The 15780-nt window shown below is 44.1% G+C and overlaps 1 protein-coding gene across 3 annotated transcripts in view; it reads right to left on the bottom strand.

The window, feature by feature from the left end:
* Positions 1-1700: 1700 nt before the first annotated feature.
* The window catches only part of LDB2 (LIM domain binding 2), a 389003-nt gene continuing 374923 nt past the window's right edge, over positions 1701-15780 (bottom strand). The window contains exons 6-8 of one of the 3 annotated variants that reach the window (XM_022566920.2): positions 12043-12166; positions 8834-8985; positions 1701-3181 (exon numbers count right to left, since the gene is read on the bottom strand). In XM_022566920.2, the coding sequence (XP_022422628.1) occupies positions 2951-3181; positions 8834-8985; positions 12043-12166 (507 nt within the window). In that variant the 3' untranslated portion in view covers positions 1701-2950. Of the gene's footprint in view, positions 6238-8741; positions 8986-12042; positions 12167-15780 lie in introns of those variants that run through there. The other 2 variants (XM_089911700.1, XM_022566922.2) reach the window with 2 other exon arrangements.

Here is a 15780-nt window from a genome sequence, read left to right on the forward strand (position 1 = left end):
CTGCTACTTACCCTTCAAGGAGTGGAGTCTGTGCCTCCAGCCCTCGAATCTGGGCTGCCTTGATGGATAGCACAGAGAAGTGATGGTATTTCAGTTCTAGGCACTGGTATTTTATGTTTCTCCTCTCCGGGGATGCTGGCTCTTGGAACCCAACCATCATTCTATGAAAGCCTCATGGAGAGGCTGCACGGGAAGGCACTCTAGTCAACAGCCCTACCCAAGCTCCTATCTAATAGCCAGCAATGTGAGTGCACCATCTTGAGTGTCCAGCCCAGCCTAAGCTCTGATGACTCCAGCCCCATCCAGCATCTGTGCCTCTAAGTGCAGACCACCTGGTACAGACCAGTGAGCTCTCAGAACGGTAACTGATAATAATAAATTGTCTCTTTAGTCTCTGAGTTTGGGGTTGATTGGCTATGGAGTAATACATAACGGGAACAGATGTCAAACAAATTGTCCTAGGCATCATCTGTAATGATTGCATACTGCTGACTTTAAAGAATTGATAAAAGGAAACCTAAAACGGTCAGGTGGGGTGGGGGACAAACCGGCAGTTCTCTTAGCAGTACATCAGAGGGGAAGCAATAAAGTAGCCATTCTCCTCTATTTCCTTTGGCTCTATTGCTATTGCACTGCACATTTTCCTCCAAATGCTAATGTTCTAGGGAAGCGATGTGATGTTCTAGAAAGAACCCAGGCTTTGTAGTCAAGGGAGATGCAGAATGAAATTCTAACTGTGTCACCCATGAGCTCTGAGATGGGACAAGTCACTTAATGAAGCTGACTGTTGCTGCCCTGCCCAGAAGCCCTTTCTGAGACCAGTCCACCCATGCGAAGATTCTAGGACTGTTGCATTCTAGTTGGCCTCTTTTTTGCAGAACAGCCCTTGGTTGATGGGTGCCATATTTCTGTAAAGGTTACCACTTCCTACACACCCTGGGGATGGCCCCAGCCGATGACTGACCAGTATAGGTGCACAGAAGTCTGGTGGCTCAGCCCAGGAGGGGATAACTGTGCTCAAAGCCTTCCCCTGCCCCATGCACCAGTCTGAAGCTTTCCTAGGCCCTTTCCCTTTCCCTATCCTACCCCCTCCACTCCCTTAAAGATTTCTTTACTGAAGAACTCTCCCTCAATAAATCCGTGCCCGGGATCCTGGTCTCAGGCTCTCCTTCTGGGAATCTCAACCTAAGACACACACTCTCCCTTAGCTTCTCTTTTTCAAGCCCCCCTTTCCCAGAACTGGCTGAGATGATATATTACTATGGCCTGGCACTTCGTACACACTCAGTTAATACTAACAGATTTCCTCTCGTCTTCCTCGTGGATACAAAGCAGAAAAATGTGATGAAAGTTCTTTAAACAAAAAGTCCTCACGTGAATTCTCCGTATCTCTGTATTGCAAATCCTTTAGAAAAACAGGCAAACCAAGGAACTGATTTTTAAAAATGGGGAGATTAAGGCTTACTTGGCGGAGTCGTGAGGATTAGCCGAAATAATGTCTGTGAACCTTAAATAGAGATGTTTGAATAAGCACTCAGTGAGTGGAAGCCGCTGCCCCTGCATTTGGCCAGGAAGCCAGGTCAACCCTTCCTTTCCCATCCTTGTGTCCTCAGCCAGCACAGTGCCTGACACGTGGAAGGCACCCCTGTGTCTGCCCAAGTAAACTGCAGTGAGCGGGGAAAGAAACCATACCTTAGAAAGATGGTGCAGTTTTCACAATTCCATTCCATCTGGAGCTTGGGCCGTAAATCCAAGCTCAATATTTCTCATCATTGTGGGCAGATTTCTCTGCCGGGCTCACAAACACCCAGACTCACTTGCTTTGGTCGTTAACAGTTTATTATTGGCACACTTATCAGTAAAGCATACATAAAATACAGCTGTTTTATAACACACGGAGCCACTGTGTCTTTACATGTATAGAGGAACATATTAATATGCAAATGGAAAAATTAGTTCTTTTATAAAGTTTCACATAAATACACTGGAATTGCTCCCAAAGAAAAGTCCCCATAAAAGAACTAGGTTAGGGCTTTACAAAATATTATACAGGAAATATACTATGAAAAGAAACAACAGTCAACTCAGATACAACAACAAAAAAAAACACAAAAGAGTTTCAGATTTATTAAACTGCCCACAAAATTAATGGATTACATGGCTTGAAAATATTTGGATCAACAGAAATTTTACAAACGCATACATTCTCAGGGGGCCAAGTGCCTTTCTTTACATAAAAATCTGCCTTGGTGTCTTTGATGACAAAAAGACGTTTCTTGTTTCAGCACTCGGGCTCGATTGAACCAACTCAGGCTCGAGGACCAATTGACATTAGCTCGGCCATAAACTACCCTGCTGGGCCCTCTTAGCTGTTACCCAATGAAAGAAAAGGTGAAGGGGAAAAGAAAATAAAGGTACATTTAAATTACTTTCCAAAAGTGGATTTTTTTTCTTTTCTTTTTTTACTGAAACAAGAAACTCTCAGATGCAAGTCAAAAAGCAGAAAATATTTTACAATATTAAAAAGTCTATCTGTAGTTGGGTTCGGCATAGAATGAGATCCTGAGCACTGAGGGTTTATTGACAATATGGCCTTCGTTGGATGGTTGGGTGGGGCCGGGGGCGGGGGGGGGGGGGGGAGTGAAATTAACAAACGTGGTTAAAACCGAGCCAGGAGAAGCGCTAGCGTTTGCTCTTACTTTAATTACGATCAGTGCCAGTATCTGTGTTACCTGTGAAGGCCTCCAGGGAGGGGTCATGGAAGTTTACTGGGAATGATCCTCTCAATTAAAAAAAAGAAAGAGAGAAGCTCAGATCACTGTGGTTTCGAAATCGGTGTTTGCTTGGAAAAGTTTTAATGTCTCCTCCTTCCTCTCCTGTGAGTAAGGATCTGAAATAGTGAGTGTAACCCACGGTGGCTATTGACAGTGGATTCTGGAGCTGGTCAATCTTACTGGGAAGCTTGGGGTGGGGGGTTTTCTGATTTGGTCTCTTGAGTGGCGGGAGGTTTACTGTTCCATGGGCTGCTGTTCCCCAGGGCGGGTGAACTGGTGAAGTCTTCCTCGTCGTCCATGCCGTTGGCCGCATCATACTGCGTGTTTTCTAATCTAGTGATTAGCCTTTCGTCCTCGTCCCCAAACTCACCTCCCATCAGAGTTGGCTCTCCTACCACCATCACATCCTGTGAACAGCAGCTGACATTATTACAGGGAAACCTTGGGAGAGAGAAGCTCAGCTTAAAACACTAGAGGGAGGCGCTGGGGGATCTAGGACAGACACACTCGTGTCCTGTACACCGGGGTCAAGTCTCAATGTCGGGGGGCCAAGACGCATATTGGATTTTTCTACAGGAAATAAACATCGCCTCCTGATGTGTAACAACCACGCGAGTTTATGTCCTTAGTGCGCAGCCTGACACCGGAGAACGAGCAATGCTAGCAATCTGCAGAAATAAAAAAATGGATTTTTCAAAATTAAAAAAATCCACGCTTTTCAACTTGCCGACACTGGGGACTCTTGAGAGGGCTGTGGAACCTTCTGCTGGGTGCTTTGCAAGACCTCCAAAAATCCACCACTTTTATTTAGGGCCTCTGGATGGCTTTGGAAACTAGCAGCCAACACAGGGAGGATGCAGTTCTGCAACAGTCATGCAACTCATTCCAAACGGCATTTTCTCTGTCCCAAGGACGGTATACATTTTAATTGAAGACAGATCTCTCTTTTCTCTACTCAGCCAGGCCCTTTTATGCAGCCGATATCCTTGACATTCTGCTACTTAATTATGGTAATTAATTTAGGTAAAGTTTTCGATAAAAACAATGTTCACACTGATTTGACAATTTGCATAGCTAATTAAGTCATTAGCAAAAACCTGCTGATTGCCAACAAGCCCTGAATTTACCATCTGTTATTCCATGGTGCCTGTCACCTATCCCCACACAGGCAACCCCACCACCGATCTGGGCAGTAAAGAGAGCCAGTCTGTCCAGCTGGTGCCATAAAAGGAAGTTGAAGAGCACTAACTGTAATTACAATGATGAAGCCAGCAGTCATCAGAAATGGAAGCATGCAAGAAGAATCCATCTAATCACTCCTTTAAGTACAAATTGTCCTTCCATGCAAACAAGGAAGCCACCTACTGTAGCTGGGAGCTCTGTGGAGGCCACCGCTGCAGAAGCACGGGGACAGGGGAGAAGGACGCATACACAGGGCACAGCTCTGGCCTCTCTGTCCCAAGGGGATCCTATGGGGTTGATGGGCGACATGGGCATGGGACAGGACACCTGTCAGGTGGATCCTGCTGGGCGGGCTCTGAGCAATATTCTACTTAAGAGTGCCCGACTGCCATCAGCCTCCACTGAGGCTGGAAAATCAGGGCTGGCCATATGCTTTTGGGGACGTAAGTATGCATTTCCTGATAGGGAGGCTAATTTGCCTTGACAGCTGGGTAGACATTCTTTTCACTGGGGCAAGAGAGGCTTTCCTGGAGCAGTATATTAGTGGAATACTGCCTGTGGTCAGGAGAGGGTCCAGCGGCCCCGCCAGGGTCCTTCTAGAATTTTGAAGGTGCCAGTTGAACAAATCCCTTAGTGACCACCTGATTTGTTTTGGAATGGAAAACCTTGTTTGATTGATCGATTCTCCTCGAATTAGAGGGGAGATAATCAATAGGTTTCACACTGTGTTTTCAGACTAATCACTCTTGTGAATTGATAACAGTGATGTTAAAGAGAAATGCCCCAGATGAAGCAAATACCTAAAATATGACCTGGGAAGACTCAGCAATCGAGGTACTGGCAGGATATTCAGTTGTGTGTTTCCAAGAATGTACTTATGATGCCACGAAGAGCCAGACATGACACTGACATGTAAGAGACTCGTGAGGACTCTTAAAGTGAGATACAAAATAGACACAGACTCCGAGTGGCAAGAATGCTGACAGGATTTTAAATGGAATGTGGCCTCCACCTGACCCATTGGGGTGTTGGGGATAAAAAAGTGTTACTTCGTTGTGGGCAATTAGGGGACCGCGCTTACGATCAGGAACAAAGGCAGGCGGGAAGACCAGGTTAAGATGGGGTGGAGGACGACATGAGGGTTAATTCCACCAAATGACCTGTGTGTAGAACACTTTGCAGGGCTGGGGAAACACATGCATGACGTGTCACGGGGCAGGAGAAGAATGTTAGAAGCGACACGTGGGTCTGCATTAGTACTGTGAGTCCAAGGTCATCAAGAGAGGCTGGGAGAATGGGAGGTTAAGCATAATTTGGAAACAGAAGAAGCCAATTTAAGCGTGATATTAGCAGAGACGTTCTCAACACGTCAGATGCCTTCATTGTATCAGAAAATAACAGTCATTCCAGAAAAGTACTGTGAAAATAGTGATCTACATCACTTCAAATGGGGCTTATACGGGCTCGTAATATGTTTGGTATATCTTGGTTCCAGGAACGGCTGGAAAAGGTGCCCAGGCATGGATATTTTGGAGCATGCTAAATTTCAGAGAGATGTCACATTTGCCTTACTGATTATAAAACGTATCCTTAGCCAGATGCATAATCATGCGTGTGCGTGTGTGTGTTTGCACGCATGTGTGCATGCGTGAGTGATTAATAGATGGCAAGTTACAAAAGAGATGTGTGCTAAGGACTTCATATGCACGTAGATACCTGACGCCACTTACATAGTTACGAACACCGCTCTACCTGGCTCTTCTAAATCTCTGGGCTAGGATAGGGGTTCTCGGCTCAGGAGGGCTTGGTTTGTTATCCTCACACAAAATGAGTGGAGACATAACATACATTCTGGGCTCCCTCTGACTACGGGATGTTGGCACCGTTTTCCCCACACGCCCCACATCTTTAAAAGTCCCCCCCCAACATTCAACATTGGTAGTGAGAGATGCATTTCCTTCCCGTCCCTGCTGTCTCGTGTGTCCCACAGGAGGCGATATTGGTCCATCTGAGAGTAACCCATATGGTCTCGACTCCCCAGGAAGCAGACCTCCGCTCCTCGCCAGGGGCCTGGAGGTGCCACCAGCTCTTGCCCGTGTCACATCTTCTCACTAATCCCCCGTGCAAGGACCACCAACCTCTGAGGAGGACTGGAAGTGACTCCTTTCAGGGCCCCTCAATGCTTCTCCTTAAATTGGCCAGAAGGGGTCACTGCTGTTGAATGACACAGGTCTCCATCCCTCCCAGGGTTGAGGCTGCAGTTCGGGATCGCTCCTAGCCCCTGCTCATGGAGTGAGAAGCAGAATCCAAGGATTAAACCCTAACCCTCGCCAGACACACATGTTGCTGCCGTGGCAGCTGTGCGGACCACAGCCGTGGTCGTGGTAGCACACCCGATCTGTACATGCCTTCGGACAAGGCAGCTAAGGCCTGCAGGTTGCATTTCTATTTAAACAGGAAAGGGGTGCTGGTCATTCAGGAGACAGGGTTAAATAATGTGGTCCCTACAAGCCAGCCAGTGCTTATACATTTGACGTCCATTCAGCTGGAGGACATACAGAAATTTACACATTTTCTTAACCCGGACGACTTCCCTGTTTCTCTCAGCCATCTCTAAGTTTTACTTAATGAAAACATCCTTGTTTGCATGGCGTGGATAGTGCTGAAATTCTACTCGCACTTTCTAACGGCGCCTTGTTCTTGTCCAAAGGGTCTCGACTGATTAAAAACCCTCTTGACACAGGTATCTTCCACCAAAATGCAATTGCAGGTTGGGAGGACAAGAGCATAATGGAATAGAAAAAGTTAGGTGCTCTTTAAAAAAAATTGAAATGATTCCGACTAGGCCAGGTATGTCAAAATACATGGATGTGTATGCTGCTATTCTATACCCATGGCAGACATCACTAATGGATGGCCCACCAGACCCAGTCCAGGCCTCAGAATCTTTCTCAATATTGTACTCTGTGAGCTGAAACCAGGAGTCTGAGCTGGCAGGAGAGAGGAAACCTCTTTATCACTTTATTAGACAATGAGCTCTTCAATGACAGAGCTTGGGTGGGTCTTTTTTTGGTTTTGTTTCTTTTAAATCTTGCTATTACCAACACCTGGTATAGTGTGGGGCACATAGTAGGAGCTCAGAAAACACTTGTTGAACCAATCTGAATTCTTGCAGCCTTTAAGTAGCTATGTCAAATTTCCAGAAATCTCTGGAATGTACTTTCATTTGTTCGTGGAAACTAACAAACGTTAGTTTCTAAAACTCCAGAATTAGATGAATAAATGGGCTGCTTGTGTGCACTTTTGGGGTTGATTTATTTACGCCTGGCCATTTTTTTCTATGCATTTTCCCATTTAACCAGGAGTGGGTATAACTTACTGGCACCTTAATAAAAAGACTCTGTTTTTCTCCTTTGATTTTTTTTTTTTTCTCCTGACTCTTCTGGGGTGAAAACTCAGTTCAAAAAACAGAGGTAACTCTGGTATTTTTTAAGAACTACAATCCCTACCAGTCTTAAAATGAAAATGGCACCTATCCCACAGGCTGGCCACTTTCTCATGACCTTTTCTTTCTAATGCAACAGGGATGACAACCGTGTCCTCTGTCTGTGGAGGACAGGAGGAGAGGCCAGGTAATTCTCAGGTACTGATGGGGTTGGTTTTAGCCAGAGAACTGACCAATGGAAAATGGGAGAGAGTGGGTGGGGGACAGATTTGAAAGACACAATTAGAAGTAAGTGGAGAATCCCCTGGAAATGAAGGTCCGCTCTCACATGGAGAGAGATGGTGCAGGATCAGAAGCAGAGGGTGAGGCCCACAGACCAAGAGAGGGAAAAGAGTGAGAAAGAGGGAAAAGGTAAAATTGTATCGCTTGAGAGAAGTTACAAGAAAGGGCGCATTTTTGAAGACATAGTATCTAGAGGGTACCTATGAAGCACCACGAAAATCCCAGGATTTGAAGGATAGTCAAAAGCCTGGTGAGGGTGATGTGACAAGGGCAGCGGAGAAGGAAAACCCACAAGTCATCGTGGTGGGGAGAAGGGGCAAGAAATGCTTAAAGACACGTGAGAATTTAAAAGTGATAAGTGGTCTAGTACTGGGATGAGGAAGTCAGAGTCAGGAAGGAATCAGGCAGAAGGGAGCAAATCGAGGAAGAAAACATGGGAGGTGAAGAAAGTTCCCGCCCAGTTTACCCTCTGTGGGGACGCCCTCAGCTGTCAGTTTTGGAGTCCAAAGAAGCCCCCTTCTGAGTGGCCCATTTCCTTTGTCAAGACCCAGAAATGAAAGAAAGGGGTCAAGAGGTCGAGAGAGTTGAGACCAAACCAGGGGCTGAGCCTCCCCCTAAGCTAATGAAATGGGAAAGCGAAATCCACTGAGCTGCATTTGTAGTGGCCTTGAGTTAATCACCTGGGTCTTAAAATAAGAGGGGATGCCCATGTCTGGGGGGGTCGGGGGGCAGTCGAAGGACAATCTGGAGCCTTAGTGCCAGGAGCTAGTTTCCAGGGGAGCACAGGGTCCCGGTGATGGAGCTGAGAGTCCCTTATATGCCACCAGCACCCTGCTAAGTGATATTTTAATTAAACCTTAAGTGACATATCTCCTGTCTACGGCTCTGAAGGCTTTTTCATTGCGGTCCCACGGTCCCACTGCAGCACAGACTCTCCATATTCCTTTCTAAGTCCCAGTTTGTCGGGGAAGGTTTCCAGGACAGAGCTCCTCCCCCCCTCCCACCCCGTGTCCCTGCCTTCCCCTCCCCCGCCCCCCCAACCGGCCCAGAAGGTCATTGCAGCTAAAAGAGACTTTGCCGTAGGGCCCCTGGACTCGGGGAGACGACAGGCAAAGGCAGGATTTCAGCCTAAAAGGAAAGCGAGACTTACAGGTACCTGACTGGACAGACTCAGGTTGGCGGCTGGTGCCTTCTTCTTGCTGCCCGTGCTGTTGGCGGTGTTCCCAGCGCCGCTGTTGGAGGTGCTGCTGGTGGAATTTTTTCTTTTTCTCCGTTTCGTTGTCGGTTGCCTTGCGGGCTCTGCTGCAACATGAAACATGGAAGGAGGGTCAGTGCCAGGGTGAGCACCAGAATACGGGCCCTCCAGGGAAGCCGTGTTTTGTAAGTTCAAAAGAGTAGGACTGTTGATATTTTTTCCACTTCTTTTAACTTGATGAAACCTAAAAGAAGAAAGCTGCTGATTTATTTGTAGCGCACAATGACTGAAACTCTTTTCTTTAGTATCTTGATAAAGTGATTTGTATTTACTTGTTCTTCCTGATGTCATCTACTGTGTGTGTCTGGAGGCTCTTAATATGTCTTAGGGTGAGTTACACTACTAAGCAGTTTAGTTTGAACTTAAAATATCATTACCATTATGAATTTGGGGCGAAACGTTTTTCTGTGGTCTACCCTCTTTTTATAACAAAAGGAGGGCTCTGGGACTCCTAGGGAACCTCCAGGGGTTGAGAGAAGTATGAGCTGAGCTCAATTAAGTGAACCAGTGAGTTACAGCAGCACCTACTGGCTAAGTGTCATATTGCAGCCCAGCTCTATCACACGCTGAAATGTTGAAAAATTGGCCAAAAAATTTGTGTGGGTTTTTCCCATAACATCTTATGGAAAAACCCAAACGAACTTTTGGGCCAACCCAATACAAAGAAGAGGAAGTGTCCATCCCATCAGCCATTGATGTGGAACTTAGGGATTCCCAAGCTCAGTAGAAATACCCATGCTTTGGATCCTGGCGTCTAAAAGATGCAACTAATTTCAAAATTCCCGGGGAAAAAATGTCTTAGTATGCTACAGCCAACATATGAATGAAGAGAAGCTAGACCTTCTCCAGAAAGGTCTGTTTAGAAATAGGAAAAAAATATTTTGGACCTGAAGGATGAGGCAACATCTTAATAGAAGTATAGGGACTCATGGAAATGTGTAGTAAAAAGAATATTATTTATTTATTATGTATTACGAGCATGACTCAATATTTTCATATTTTTAATGTTTTCTATGTCATTATTTTACATTCACAGCAACTCTGTTAACTAGGTACTATTATAATCTTTGCTTTGAGAATGAAAAATCTTCAGAAACCTGTTCCAGGCAGTTACTAAATGAATTGGAAATGGCATGTAAGAGCATCCTTTTTGCTAACCCTATTCTAGATCCAACTCTGATGGAGAGAAGGTAAGCCAGGACCATACTGGAACTAAGTGAGGTAACCTTGGAGCATTTTCTTGAGGCATCTATACTGCTTCTGATGAACAATGGGGGAGATCTCCTTGAAGGTCCTTTCAAAGACCACTTAGTCCATCAGGTTATCTCTGACTTTTGATGAAGTAGGAGATTATGTTTCTATTTATATAACATATTTTCTTTCATAAACATTTTATCTCTAATGTTTAAAGAGTTTCATCAAAGGGCCTAACATCCCTATCCATAGAGAGTTATGGGTGCTTATTCTGAAGGTTATGGAAACAGGAAACAGAATTGTTCCAGCTCATGGGGCTGGAAGAGAGTTGAGAGGTACATTCTAAAGTAAAGCAAACACCCATCTTTCCCTGACAGGCATCTTCTTCCTTTGACTTGAATTGAAATCGGCTGCTTTAAAAAAACAATTCGTACTTTTTCATGGAATTTTGGGGAAATACACCTAAATGGTATGCTCTGGATCACTCCCACTGGCAGTAGGTAGCTGTGGTAATAGAGTCACGAATTGAAGACATAAAAACTTACTGTGACATAGGGGCCTCCACTGACTAGCTTCAGCTAACTTTGGCAAGTTACTACTTTAAATCTCAGGCCTATTATATCGAATGGGAATAGCAAGAAATACCTCATAAGGTTGTCGTGAGGATTCAGTAAGAGAATGGAAGGTCTGAGAGGGCTGCGATTTGTGACTATTTTCATGTAGTGTTATAGCCACAGTGGCTAGAGCAGTGCCTGGCACCTAGTAGGGGCTCAATAAATACTTGTTGAGTTAATGACTGAATTAATGAATAATATATGAATTATATGTGCACATGTTGCGAAATAGGTGTTCAAAGCATTTAGTGAGCGAAATTTTTTCCTTTGAAGCCTTATTGGTACTGAAAGAAAATAAGGCCAACTTACGCACATTTAACACATTTGAAAAATAATGTTCTAAATGTCTACAATTCCTGTAAGATGGGGATGCAACTATTCTACGTAAAATAACGCTCATTTTTCTCAGCCTTCTAAGTATGTACTTGGTTGCATCTGCTATATTCACTTTACATAAAACCCCTGGCCAATTACCAGCGGAAGGTGACCATTATATTTTGTGATTCAGAAGGCTATGTGCCTTGTGTTAATAGTTACTCTTTATAAAAATAATTTTTAGCGAATGGATACGTTTTGCTTTTATGATCAGTGAGGCTCGACACATGCCTGGGAGTGAAAATGTACTAGATAGAAGGACAATTAATGATGACTGGAAGCAGTAATTTCAGAACCCCAGCAGGAGACTATAGTATCTAAACTACATTCTAGGGAAGTGAGAGAAATGGAGTCTTTTATGTATTCTTTTCATGATCAGAGAACCCTTTGATATTATATACCTTAAAAAAATAGACCAAAAATGTTTATTTATTTCCTTCCTCCTTTCCTTCTTTCCTTCTCTCCTCTATTCCCTCCTATTCTTCCTTTCTTCTTCCTCCCTCCTTCCCTTTCTTTTCATAATTTCCACCATTCTTCAAAGAACAAACAAAATCACAGCAAGCCATGAGCAGCCACCAGTCTTGTCCAGTGGAACAACCACTGGACTGGAAGACAGGAAACCTGGGTTCCGATTTCGGCTTTGTCAATATTTTCTTGGTAACGTTAAATAAATCAATTTCCTTCTGTGAGTTTCAGGTCCTAATCTAGCAAGTGAGGAGACTGTAGAGGATGGTCACTACATCTAAGAAGGATGTTTGCCCTTCACAAAGTCAGTGTCTTTGGGTCCAATATCACAGTCAGGATATCCCTTATAAACTATTTTGCTGATACATTTATGATCACTTCCTTTTCACACGCCTTCATCCCCAGAAGAAGCCTCAGAAAAAGCACGTAGATGGAGAGTGAAGAACGCAGTCGTACCTGGCGGCGCCACCATCCGTTGCCACTTCTGAAACAAGCAGGTCTTCAGGCAGTCTCGTGGACTGAGGTTGTAAGTTTTATGTCTGGACATCAGTTCCTGCATTGGCTCCAGTATTACACACAACTGCAAGGAGTTCAAAGACATCGGTGTTTTACTACTTGATAACATTATTTGCAATAAATAATTTTAACAGCTGGAATCCAAAAGAAAGTTTAAAGGTACTTCACCCCCAACCCCGGGTTTTGATTTTCTCTGTATAAGTTTGGAGGAAAAGAAATATTACCAACACTTGATAATGCCCACTTAATTTACCATCATTTATAATATCATATTATAGCTGAGTGTGGTTTATACACACAAACATACACACACACACACACACACACACACACACACACACATCCCCACACATTCTGTACTGACTATTGGGTGGATATATGTGGTTCTATTCTGAATTGAAATGATTCTCTCTGGTTAAAGAAAAAAGCTCTCTTCCATGGAGCGCAGCGTGCTCTGATTTCGACTCTGGTCTCTGCTGTGGTTCCTGTTTGTATAACCACACACTGTGAGTTACAATGCTAGTTTATGTAGATTATGTGGCAGTGAAAGCCGTCCTTTAAACTTTGGAGAAGAAAGTGGCAACTACAGGTATGTTTTTGATCCTAATTCTTATAAAGGGCCATGATGAACACTATTTTATTTTTATTCATATACTCATTTGTATTTTACACAAGGTGAGAATGTCAGTTACATATGCTGACTTTCGCTCAGTGTGGGAGCTTTTTCTGTGGTTCTGCACACGGTTGCCCTTCTTCTCTCCCTTAGTTAGATCTTTCAGCTTTACTTCGGTCCAAGACTTCTGATGACAAAGATTAATGAATGAAATAAGAAGGTAAATTCAGTTAGGATTGCCTTGGACTTTTCTGAATTCTTTCTCATTTGGAAGCTTTTCAGAATGCTGCTGCATTGAAAGGGCAAAGACCAAGACTAGGAACAATGCATCCATTGCTGTTTCAGTTAGAGCTATACTAACATTGGCAGTGCACCTTCCCATGTGGAAAAACGTCATTTTATTATGAAAGGCAGATGTGCAATCCCCATGTTCATGGGGCCATCGTTTTTACTACTCCCTTCCCTTCTGCCATTTCTCACCTGAGTATTTCCCTAGAGTCCACATTCCTTATTGTCCACTGGTTCCCTCTACCTGGAATTCTTTGCTCTCCCTCTTGCTGGCTAATGCCCACTCAGCCTTGAAGGCAAAGTTCCTTCCTCTGTTAGGCCTTTCCCCCCTGGCTCTGCACCTCTCCCTGTGCGGGCTGAGTTGGATGACTCTACAGATCTCCCAGAGCACACAGCCCTTTCTGCTCTACAAACTTACTCATTTACTTTTTGTAACCATCGGCTTCCAAGTCTCTTTTCCACTCAACGTTGAACTCTTTGAATGCTGAGACTATGCCTTTTATCTCTGTGTTCCTAGATTTGGCTCAAATGAATGGATGCATTTAAGGAGTGATTCTTAGAAAGACTGGAGGACCTTTCTATGCCAATGTTCCTCAAAGTCTAAGGAACACTTCCATCAGAATCAGAAGAGTTGATTATTAAAAATGCAGACTTCCAGACTCTGCCCTTTCTGTTTCACTGAGTCTGGAGGTGGGGTCCTGAATCTGTATTTTAAAAAAGCATTCTCCCATCTAATTCTGATAAATATTACCCAAAATTGAGATCCACTGCCCTGCATATGCTGGGCTTTAGAAGAGACAAATATAGAAGCAAGACATGCACAAATCCCCAGGGGTTTCCAGCTCAAATTCCCCTCTCTTCTTACTCCCCCCCACCTCACTTTTCCATGCCCTTCCTCTCTTCTCAAGTCTAGGCGTGATAATCAAAATTGCCTTCATCTAGAAAAATTTCTCAGCCCTTTTTACCTATCTATGATCTAAACTTTGCCAGAACCACAAACCCCATTTAAGGGCCAACTGTAATCTCCTTCCATCTGCAGTTTCTTTGGAAGAAGAGACTAAGATTTCAAAGCCTGAACAACACAGGTGCAACGTGAGCCAGAGAGACAAAGCTACTGGACCCTAGTGTATCAGGCTGTAAAGTAATGAGATCTGGGTTAGTTATGATGCATCTTCAATCTTGTCTATCTTCTTGTTTACTTTGGAGTCCTTTTTGAAACCTAAAATGTTAATAAGGAAAACCCTGTGAAAGAGGGAGGGTTACTATGCAATTAAGTCCATATTCCAAGACTGCAAGTGTGTATTCCTCTACTAACAGCTCCACACTGGAAATCAAAGTATGTGCAAATTACAGACAGCCTCAAGTCTTCCCCTGTCACTCATACCAAATGGAGTGAAGGATTCCACAATCATCTCTACACATAGAGATAAGAATGGATTATCCACCAAAGGAGAACCACTGCTAGCTTCAGACAGGGTCAGAAGATGTTTGCATCTATTATTAAGCTAGGGCAGTAAGAAAAGCTTTCAGAGAAATTCTAAGGACTGGGAAAACTTTTTCTTTTAACTAAAAATGTTATAAAGGTTTTAAAACCATTTCCTTTTTGTCCATTCCCATTCTTGAGCAATTGACTTACAGTGGCTATAAAATACATGGATGGAGTGGAACAAACATGGACTTAGAAATCAAGAGATCTAGGTCTAGATTTTGAGTCTGTCACCAGATGCATACCCTTGGATGAGCCACTTAGTAATGCTGGGTCTCAGTTTCACCTGTAAAACTATACCCATCTTGTATATTGTTTGGGAAATTTGAAATAATACGTCTTGACACATAAGTTCAACAAACAGATATTATGATTACATATTAGCAAGCACAGCACAGATTGCAAAACAAACCACATTTCTATTACTTTAAATCAACAAGCATTTATTGAGTTTTCTCCTAAGTGTCAGGCCTATTTGGACCTAGAAAGGATTATCAGCATTTCACATGCTAGGAAGTAGGAGAGTTGCGTTTATTGTGAGAACTCACGAGCTCATTTTCTCTTTCTTTTTTCCCCAGGTGCCTTTCCTCTCGGGGTTTTGGGCAACACTTTTTACAGGTGCTAATCCTCAGGATTTATCCCTTCCCCTTTCATGTAAAAATATCTTCCCGTTGCTGTAACCCACCCCAAAGGAATTTGCATCTCTGAATGCTAATCAGGAATCCCCAAAGTCATTTTTCTTCCAGTGGAGGGGTACTGGGCTGGAGAGACATCCCGCCCCTTATTCATGTATGCAAATGAGCCTCCAGCTCTGGCGCAGAGATGGTGCTTTTGCCAGGCTGCGTGCTGTAGGTGGCAGAACTAACTCAGACAAGAGCCTGCCTTCTCCCGTAGCAAACCAGTGCATCCTGGCAACAGCAAAGGCCTGGGGCCTTATGAAAGGAGACCAGGAAAGTTCGGGGGGTAGGTTCCCTCAGTCACTAGCCAAATCCTTCTGGAGCCAGGATTCCTGCTCTCCCTGAGGTCTCAGACCCCCTTGAGAATCTGGTGAAGGCTATGCAGGCTGTCTTCCAAATTTTATACAAAATATCTGGAGGTTTATGAACCCTCTTACACTCCCATCCATTGATTCCAGGTAAAGAGTCCCCTGTTTGTAATATATATGATCCAGTCTACAATATAGATGCCTTTGCCCCCGCCCTACACACACACACACCCACCCACACACCCACACACACACACACACACACACACACCCCTCACTCCAACCTCAAAGGCATATTAATGGAAC

This window comes from Delphinapterus leucas, chromosome 5, assembly GCF_059928025.1.
Source record: "Delphinapterus leucas isolate spDelLeu-1000000601 "Yukka" chromosome 5, BTC_Dleu_Yukka2, whole genome shotgun sequence".
NCBI classification, from domain to species: domain Eukaryota; kingdom Metazoa; phylum Chordata; class Mammalia; order Artiodactyla; family Monodontidae; genus Delphinapterus; species Delphinapterus leucas.